Source organism: Equus przewalskii, chromosome X (genome assembly GCF_037783145.1).
Source record: "Equus przewalskii isolate Varuska chromosome X, EquPr2, whole genome shotgun sequence".
In the NCBI taxonomy this organism is placed as follows: domain Eukaryota; kingdom Metazoa; phylum Chordata; class Mammalia; order Perissodactyla; family Equidae; genus Equus; species Equus przewalskii.
This window is the reverse complement of record NC_091863.1, coordinates 119,351,537-119,361,551: the sequence shown is the minus strand read 5'-3', so window position 1 is coordinate 119,361,551 and position 10,015 is coordinate 119,351,537. Positions and strand designations below refer to the sequence as shown.

The 10,015-nt window shown below is 38.6% G+C and overlaps 1 protein-coding gene across 1 annotated transcript; it reads left to right on the top strand.

The window, feature by feature from the left end:
• Positions 1-2,732: 2,732 nt before the first annotated feature.
• On the top strand, positions 2,733-3,192 carry LOC139080883 (spermatid nuclear transition protein 3). The gene is made up of 2 exons (XM_070603376.1): positions 2,733-2,851; positions 2,991-3,192. The coding sequence occupies exons 1-2, from the start codon at positions 2,733-2,735 to the stop codon at positions 3,190-3,192; spliced, it is 321 nt and encodes a 106-aa protein (XP_070459477.1).
• The last annotated feature ends 6,823 nt before the right edge of the window (positions 3,193-10,015 follow it).

Genomic DNA, 10,015 nt, shown 5'->3' with positions numbered 1-10,015 from the left:
AAATGCAACTCTATGTTCATTGCAGCATTTATTCACAAGAACCAAGACTTGGAAACAACCTAAGTGCCCATCAACAGACAAATGGATAAGGAAGATGTGGAATGGAATACTACCCAGCCATAACATGGAATACTACTCAGCCATAAAAAAGATGAAATCTTGCCATTTGCAACAACATGGATGGAACTTGAGGGTACTATGCTAAGCAAAATAAGTCAGACAAAGAAAAGACAATTATCATATGACTTTGCTCATGTGTGGAAGATAAACAAACTCACACATAGATACAGGGAACAGACTGCTGGTTACCAGAAGGGAAGGGAGTAGGGGGAGGGCAAAATGAGTGAAAGGGCACATTTCTACGGTAACAGATGGAGACTAGACTTTTGGTGGTGAACATGATGCAGTTTATACAGAAGTTGAAATATAATGATGTATATCTGAAATTTATATAATGTTATAAACCAATGTGACCTCAATAAAATAAATGCATGCATACATACATACATAAGAATGTCCTTCCTTTTTAAGTTGAATAACATTCCACTGTTGGTATAGTGACTTCCAACCAGTTGGCCAAAGTAGTTGTAACACTTTACGTTCCCTCCAGCAGCATATGAGAGTTACAGTTGTAGTAGATATATTCTCAAGAGGGTTAGGGTCAGTGAGTTCTCTATAAGTATACAATATTCTGTTTAGATTGTGATGAATAAGTATATTCTGGATGATCTTGGGGACCATGTATAAGCGAACTGTGATACATGGCTTCCGTGTCTGATTTAGCACTGGTATTGGCAATTGTGGTGAATGGAAATGGTAGTGTTTTTCAAACCTAACACCACAGGACATATTATCAGGAATACACAGATATATTCTTGGGGTCTTCATATTTTCGTGGTTGAAAAATCACCATTTATTTAATTTAATCCTTACTATCACCATACAAGGTAAGTACAATTATTAACCTCATTTTACAGATAAGAAAACGGACAGCTGATTTCTGAGGCTTATTTCACTTAGCATAATGTTTTCAAGGTTCATGCATGTTGTAGCATGTATTAGAATTTCATTTATTTTATGGGAAAATAATATTCCATTGTATGGATATACCACAAATTATCTATCTGTTTATCAGTTGATGAACATTTGAGTTGTTTCCACCTTTTGGCTATTACAAATAATGCTGCTATGAGCATTCATATACCAATTTTTGCGTGGATGTAATTTTTATTTCTCTTGAGTGGAATTCCAGCGTCATATGGTAACTTGATGTTTAGCTTTTTGGGGAACTTCCAGACTGTTTTTCAAACTGCTACACCATTTTACACTCCCACAAGCAGAGGATGAGGGTTCCAATTTTTTCACAACCTCGCTAATACATGTTATTATTTGACTTTTTAATTATTGCTCCCCTAGTGGGTATGAAATGATATCTCATTTTGGTTTTGATTTGCGTTTCCCTGATGGCTAATGATAGTGAATATATTTTTATGTACTTATTGACCATTTGTATATTTTCTTTGAAGAAGTGTCTTTCAAGTCTTTTGCCCACTTTTAAATTGGGTTATCTTTATTATTGAGTTCAAAGTGTTCTTCATGTATTCTAAATAAATTTCCTTTACACATATATGATGTGCAAAATTTTTCTCCCATTCTGTGCATTTGCTTCTGTCTGTTCACTTTCTTGATGGGGTCTATTGAGTCACAAGGTTTCAATTTTGATGTCAATTTGTTCAAATTTTTCTTCTGTTCCTTGTACCTTTGGTGTCATACCTAAGAAACCATTGCCTAATCAAGGGTCGTGAAGGTTTTTGCTTATGTTTTCTTCTAAGAGTTTTATAGTTTTAGCTCTTATGTTTAAGTCTATGATCTGTTTTGATTTGATTTAAGCATATAGTGTGAAGTAGGGGTCCAAATTCACTCCTTTGTGTGTGGATGTTCTGTTGTTACAACACCAATTGTTGAAATAACTATTCTTTCCCATTGAATGCTCTTGGCACTGTTCTCAAAAATCCATTGTCTATAGGTATGAGTTTATTTCTGGACTGTCAGCTCTATTCCATTGATCTATATGTCTGTCCTTATAGTAATACCACACTGTTTTTATTACCGATAAAGGCAGTGATTGAAGACTGGAGAATAGAAAACTGAGGAAATCTACATAGACACTGGAAAGAGGGGACGGAATGGGTAAGTTTCCTGGTAGTAGCCAGGAAGTGAATGGTCTTCAAGGTGCTTAGGAGAAAATTGTTTAAGGGAATTGGGATGATTCACATCTCCATAGAAGCATAAAGATAGTCACATTATCTTGGAAAGATTTTGGGTAAGACATCCAAAATACTAGGTAATGGTGAAGGATGGGAGAAAACAGAGTGAAACAAAGAATGGGAGTGGCTATAGGGAAGGGCTTGGAGGAAACACCCTCTTCCTGCCATGTGTGCACATGATGAGAAGGGATGGCAGGTCAGTTTGGGGAAGCTCTTTAGGGGGATGTTGAGGAAACGCCCACTCTCTCCAAGCAGAGCATCTTGGTTTCCCCCGCATCCCCACCCCCATTGAGGAGCCAGGGCTAGTGCTCTGTGATATCTAAGACACTCCCCCATCCCCTACTGGCTGGGGGAAGTGCCTAGTTGAACAAACAAAGCTGAAGGGTATGGCTCCTCATTGTCCTGGCAAGGGCTATTTTATAGGGTGGTTAGGAGATCTGGAGAAGACCACTGTGAAGTTTCAACATGGGTAAAGTTACTAGGAAACCAGAGGAACCTAGCACAGTTATGGAACAACCGCCTCCAAGCACAAAAGGGAAGAAGAAGAAGAACCTCTGTCAGCCCAGTTCCACAGGTGGTGGCAAGTTGAGACCATCTCAGTCAAGCTCCTTCTCTTCTTTCCCATTGATTCCCCCTCCCAGAAGACTCCTACCCTTTCCTCACCTGGCATAAAACCCCTCATTAGCCTGTGCCCCTTCTCATGAAACCCTCTTTCCCATTCAGTCGCTATCTTCTTCTTCCAATCCAGTGCCCTTCTGAGATCACCCTGTTGACCTTCCAGGTGAAAAAGATACAGAGGGGTATAAAAAGACTGCTTCATGGGAGTTCAAGAAAAAAATCCTCTTCTACTATTACAACAATTTCAAGAAAGTTGAAGATAGTAAGAAAGGCCAAGAAGTTTCAACTGTTAACACAGAGTGAATAATAGCCTAAGCCAAAAGCACTGAGGCCAGGCCCAAGAGATGCTACAAAATGACACTCCTGCATGATACAATACCATCATGGAACAGAGATGGTGGTAATTCAAATAAAATTGAAGTTTTGAAAATCCCCTTATTCCAGGAGATGTGTGTGAATGTGTGTGTGTGCAAATTCTCTGATCAGGGAGAAAAAGGGAAGGAAGGGAAGAGACAGATATGTAAGAAGGGAGAAGGTGAGGTTCTTGAGAGTTTGGGGCCACAGTGACAGGTCTACAGTTATCCAGACATCACTGGGGATAACGACTGAGTGAACACTGAGCACTGAATACAAATTTCCATTCTTAACATTTTAACCCATGGGCAAGGAGAAAAAACGGGTTGATGTTTCTGTGTGTGTGTGTGTGTGTGTGTGTGTGATGACATCAATGTTTAGATTGCCAGAACCTGAATGGGAAAAGGTGTGATGTTTGTTGGTCGACAGGGTCACCTCCTAATAAAAGGTGGACAAAGAAACAACCTCCAGACCACCTACTTCACAGTGGTGGTTGCTTTCCCCTACACTATGCAGGAAGCAACTGAATGCCCTCAGAAGAACCCAAAATTAATCCTAATAAAAGTTTTTGATAGCACTCCCAAGGTCTAAAATAATGGTGTCTGGATATCACAAAGCCAATGCAAATTAGGCCACTTTTTTGCTAAGAAAATTTGGGCTGGAGCACTGTCCTACCGTGGTTAAGGAAATCTCTGTCCAGTGATTAGCTGACCATTAAGCTAAAAGAAGAGAGACTTTATTGGCTACACACAACAAAGAATACAGACTTTATGAAATCAGCTCAGAAAAGTCACTAAACGAGGAAACAATGACAATTACAATAAGCAACAAGAACAATAACAAAAAAAAAACCCCAAGAAAGTGAGGATAATCTGATTTCCAGACTTACCACATTATATTATTTGAACTAACTATTTTTCAACAAAGACACTATGTGACATAAAAGAAACAAGAAAGTATGACCCATACACAGGCATAAAAGCAGTCAATTGAAACAGTCTCTGAAGAAGCCCAGAAATTGGACTTATTGGACAAAGACTTTAGCTATTTTAAATATGTTCAAAGAACTCAGGGAAATCATGTCTAAATCACTAAAGGGAAGTATGAGAACAGTATCACATCAAGTAGAGAATATCAATAAAGAGATCAAAATTATACAAAGGAACCAAATAGAAATTCTGCAGCTGAAAAGTACAATAATTGAAATGAAAAATTCACAAGAGGGGCTAAACAGCAGATATGAGTAGGCAGAAGAAAGAATCAGATAACTTGAAAATAGTTCAATTGAGATTATCCAGCCTGAGGGACAGAAAGAAAAAATAATGAAGATAAATGAACAGATCTTCACTGACTTGTGAGACAACATCAAGTGTACCAATATATGCATAATGGGAGTTCCAGAAGGAGAGGAGATAGAGAAAGGGGTAGATATAATATTTGAAGAAATAATGGCTGAAAATTTCCCTAATTTGATAAAAACCATTAATCTGCACACCCAAGGAGGTCAATGAGCTACCAGAGTGATAGACTCAAGGAGATCTATATCTGGACACAACATAAGAAAATTATTCAAAGACAAAGATGAAGAGAGAATCTTGAAAGGAGCAGGAGACAAGTGACTGTTCACTTACAAGGGATCCTCAATAAGATCAGCTGATTTCTTATTAGAACCCATGAAGGCCAGAAAGCAGTGAGGTGTCATTTTCAAAGTACCGAAAGGAAAAAAAAAAAACTACTGTCAACCAAGAATTTAGAAAAAAATACTCGAAAATGAAGGAGAAATTAACACATTCCCAGATAAACAAAAACTGAGGGGATTCATCACAAGCTAAACCTTCCCTACAAGAAATAATAAAGGCAGTCCTTCAGGCTGAAATGAAAGGAAACTGACTTGTAACTTGGCTCCACATGAAGAAATAAAGAACACTGGTAAAGGTAACTGCATAGGTAAATATAAAAAACAGTATAAATGTAATTTTGTTTGTAACTCTGCTTATATTCTATATGATTTAAAAGACAACTACATAATGTGATCATTATAAATTCATGTTGAGGGGCACAAAATATATAAAAATGTAACTTGTGATGATACTAGTATATGGGGAAAAGAGTCATAAAGCAGCAAAAAACCGTTGAACACAATTGAAATTAAGTTGGTATTAATCTGAACTAGACATTTATAGATTAACATGTTAATAGTAATGCCCAGGGCAATCACTAAGGAGATAACTAAAAAATATAGAATAAAAGAAATTACAGTGAATAAAAACTGTACACTATAAAAAATAGGTTTAACACAAAACAAGGCAGTAATGGAGGAATTGAGGAACAAAAATACATAAGACATATAGAAAACAAATAGCAAAATGACAGACGTAAATCCTACCTTATCAGTAATTATATTAAATGTAAACATATTACTGTAATTCAAAGACAGAGATTGGCAGAATTGGTTAAAAACATATTCTCCAACTATAAGCTGTCTACAAGAGACACACTGTAGATTGAAAGATATTAATTAGTTGAAAGTAAAAGAATGGAAAAAGATATGTCCAGAAATGGATAAGTTGATCCTACAATTCATATAAAAAGCAAGGGATCAAGAATAATTTAAACAATTGTGAAAGAGAAGAACAAAGTTGGAGGACACGCATATCCTGATTTTCAGACAAAGCCACAGTAATCAAGACAGTGTGGTACTGGCATAAAGACAGATGTATAAATCAATGCAATAGAATTGAGAGGCTAGAAATAAACTCATATGTCTATGGTAAATTGATTAGTTTTTTCAATGAATGATGCTGGGACAATTGGATATCCACATGTAAAGAAGGAATTTTGACCCCTCCCCCACACTATATACAAAAAAATAACTCAAAACAGATCAAAGACCTAAATATAAGAGCTAAAACTATATAACTCTTAGAAGAAAACATAGGTGTAAATCTTCATGACCTTGGACTACGCGATGGTTTCTTATATATGACGCAAAAAATACAAGCAACCAAAGAAAAAATAGATAAATCAGACTTCATCATGATTAAAACCTTTGGTGCATCATTATTAAAATCTTTGGAGAAAATATTTGCAAATCATACATCTGATAAGGATTTGGTGTCCAGAATATATAAAGAGCTCTTTCAACTCAACAACAAAGACAAATAAGTCAATTAAAAATTGGGCAAAGTGTTTGGATAGACATTTCCCCAAAAAGATATAAAAAAGACAGTGAACTCATGAAGAGATGCTCAATATCATTAAGCATCAGGTAAATGAAAATCAAAACCACAGTTAGGTACCACTGCTAGAAACTTCTAGGCACAATTAGACACCTACTAGGATGGCTACAATTTTTAAAAAGTGGAAAATAACAAGTGTCGATGAGAATATAGAGAAATTGGAATGCTCATGCATTGCACTTTGGAATGTAAATTGATTCAGCCATTGTGAAAACCACTTTGGCGGGTCCTCAAAATGTTACACATAGAGTGGCTATATGACCCAGCAAATCCAATCCTAGGTATCTACCAAAAAGAATGGAAAACTTACGGCCACACAAAGACTTGTACACAGGTGTTCATAGCAGCATTAGTCATAATAGTCAAGAAGTGGAAACAACATAAATGTCCACCAGTTGAAGAACAGGTAAACAAAATGTGGTATATACATACAATAAAATATTATTCGGTCATTAAAAGGAATAATGTACTCATACACGCTACAACATGGATGACACTTGAAAATATTTTGATGAGTGAAAGAAGCCAGGCATAAAAGACCACATATTATATGATTCCACTCATATTAAATGTCCAGAAAAGGGAAGACTCAGAGGTGGAAAGTAGATTAGTGGTTGCTTAGAACTGGAGTGCGTGGGGGGCAGAAGAGGGTAGAGGGTTGATAGCTAGAGTACGGAGTTTTTCTGAGGTGATGAAAAGGTTATAAAATTAACTGGTGTGATGGTTGCCCAGATATGAATACACTAAAAACCACTGAATTTTCCACTTTAAATGGGTGAATTGTATGGTCTGTAAATTATATCTCAATAAAGCTATTATAAAATCAACAGGAAAAACTCTCCAGTGAGTGTGCACCCTATTGATTCAGCTTGGGTGTTGTGCCAAGGGTCTGGCGCATCTAGACTGACAGTCCCACTGAACTGTTTCCAATGCGGAAAGAAGACGTTTCCAACAAGGCAGTTGAGGTGCCGTTACCGAAAGATGGAGGGATGGGTGCGTAAACCCCTCCCGTTAATTATAATTTTACCTGCAATAGAATCCTAACATATTACCATGGATTACCAGGCCCTAGGTGACCCCTTTCCACCTGCCTCACCAATTTCGTCTTCTACTACTCTTTCTTTTTCTCCTTCCTCTCCTCCTTCTCCTTGCTGCTCCTTAGACAACCTAAGCTCATTCCTGCCCCATGACTTTTTCACCAGCTGTTCCCTCTGCCTGGAATGCTTTTTCTCCAGGTTTTTGCATGGCTTCCTCCTTCTCATCATTCAATTCCCAGCTCTAAAGTTCTCTCTTGAGAGATGCTTTCTTTCCCCACCCTCACTCCAGTTGCTTGTCATTCTGCTGCTTTGTCTTCACAGTCATTATCATTATTTGAGGACATTTCTATGATGCTTAGTTTACTTCTATATACCCTTCTCCCCTCATAGAATGTAAATCCCATGAGATCAAGGACCGTGTTTGTTCCATTCATCATGATCGTCCCAAAATCCAGCATAGGGCTTAGCACATAGTAGAACCTCAGGAAGCGTTTGTTAAATGAATAAGTAATTTCCAAACCCAAAATTTACTGAAATGACCTTTCCACACTGTACACTATCACATCTTTTGACACAGAGCAATGCAAAGGAAGTTGAGCAGTGAACAGAACCCTGAAGAGAAAAAAAATAAGCAGTTTGGAGCTTGATCATAATCATTCTACAGGGTAATAGTACTAGAACTCCCAGGAATCCGTAAAGAATAGAAATCTGTGCTGTGAGTGGGACCTAGGCAGCCATTCTCTGGGATGCTGTGGTCCAACACACTCCCTCTCTCTTCAGATTCACCTTCTCAGGCTCAATCCTCTCCCTCTGTCTCTGTAATAAACATGTATTAATAAGGAGATAGTTGAGGCCCTGGCAGCTATATATTTCTTTGTGCCTGAGAGCATCTGTCCACATCACTGTGCATGGGTCAACTCCAATTCCTCTCCCTCTTCAAAATCTTTCCAGTTTGTGCCAGTCTATACTGTGCTGCCAGGTGTCAGCATGACCCCCAAACTTGCTTGCCATCCCTTTCTTGAAGGCATCTGTCTCCTGTAAGCTTCAACCACAGCAGAGCTCTAGTGTCTCTGGCAATCTCTGAAGTGGTTACTTGGGCATGGCTCAGAGGCTCCAGCCAAGTTGAGAAAGGCAACACAAGAAGGTGTGTGACAGATGACAGATTGCTGCTGCTGAGTTGGTCCTGAGTCCTGGGCCAGCCCTTGGTGCTGAGTGAATGAGTATCATATGTCCCATCTGCAGCAAGGGAATTGCAACATAGAAGCACACTCACTCACGGGCAGTCCGGAGCTGAATGTCTACCTGCATTGCACTACCTCCCTATCAGCGGCTTGTTCATGCATGAATAAACAGAGTTGCTGGCTCCGCACAACCAGGCAGCTCATCGTGCAGGCGGGAATGTGCTGGGGCTTTCTATTCTGGGAGGGACTTCAGGCCATCCACACAACTAGGGGAACAGCTACTAAGCAGCCGTCTTGGTGGTCACCAACCATTTAAAGGGGGCATTGCCTTTGTTTGTTTGTCTAATTCATTGTTTTACTACATTCACAACTTTTATCCACACTCTGTTTTATTATATAATTGTGGCCTTGTTGTGAGTATATATTCTGCCTTTTTATGTTACATATGCATTTTTATTACACATAATTTGTAAATCCATCCTTGTCAAGGCTGTGTATTATTCCATTTAGTATAGTGGTTTTTAACCAGGGCCAATATTGTCCTCTGGGGGACATTTGGCAATGTCTGGAAACATTTTTATTGAGGTATAGTTGACATATAACATCACATTAGTTTCAGATGTATAACATGATGATTCGATATTTGTATACACTGCAAAATGATCACCACAAATCTAGTTACCATCTGTCACCATAAATAGCTACAAAACTTTCTTTTTTTTCTTGTGATGAGGACTTTCAATATTTACTCTCTCAGCAGCTTTCAAATATGCAATATAGTATTATTAACTATAGTCATCGTGCTGTTTATTATAACTCATGACATTTATTTTATAACGAGAACTTTGTACCTTTTGAAATGGGCGAAGGGGGTCAAAAGGTGCAAACTTCCAGTTATAAAATAAAGGGGCATTGCCTTTGGATGGAACCAGTGAGGAGAGCCTGGAGCCAGGAAGTCTTTACCCCAGAATAGGTTTCCCACTGTCCCAGCCACAGGGCCTTGGAGACCCATAGACAGCCCTGTTAAACCATAGGTCTATGGATGAGATTGTTGGAATGCAGGTTGAAATCTGATTGTGGAAGAAAAGACAGGACAGTGGAGGCAAATAGTAGCCCAGGTTTGCAAGACCCAAGACTGAGTCATTCCCTGAGGCTGCTTACCCCCTTTGCATTGGTGGAAATGGATTCATTTGGTCATCCTGTAGGCACAAGCTGCCCCAGCTGCTCATTTCCATTTTCAGGGGTGGATAGGACCCCATGGAGGAGCAAGGCCTCCTGCAGGCAAGTCCGTAGGACCACTGGCCACTAGTTCTCTCCTA

Coding starts and splice junctions, on each gene's coding strand:
- LOC139080883 (XM_070603376.1), top strand. CDS start 2,733: ATGGGTAAAGTTACTAGGAAACCAGAGGAACCTAGCACAGTTATGGAA. Junction 2,852..2,990: donor AGTTCCACAGGTGGTGGCAA/GTTGAGACCATC, acceptor TTTCCCATTCAG/TCGCTATCTTCTTCTTCCAA.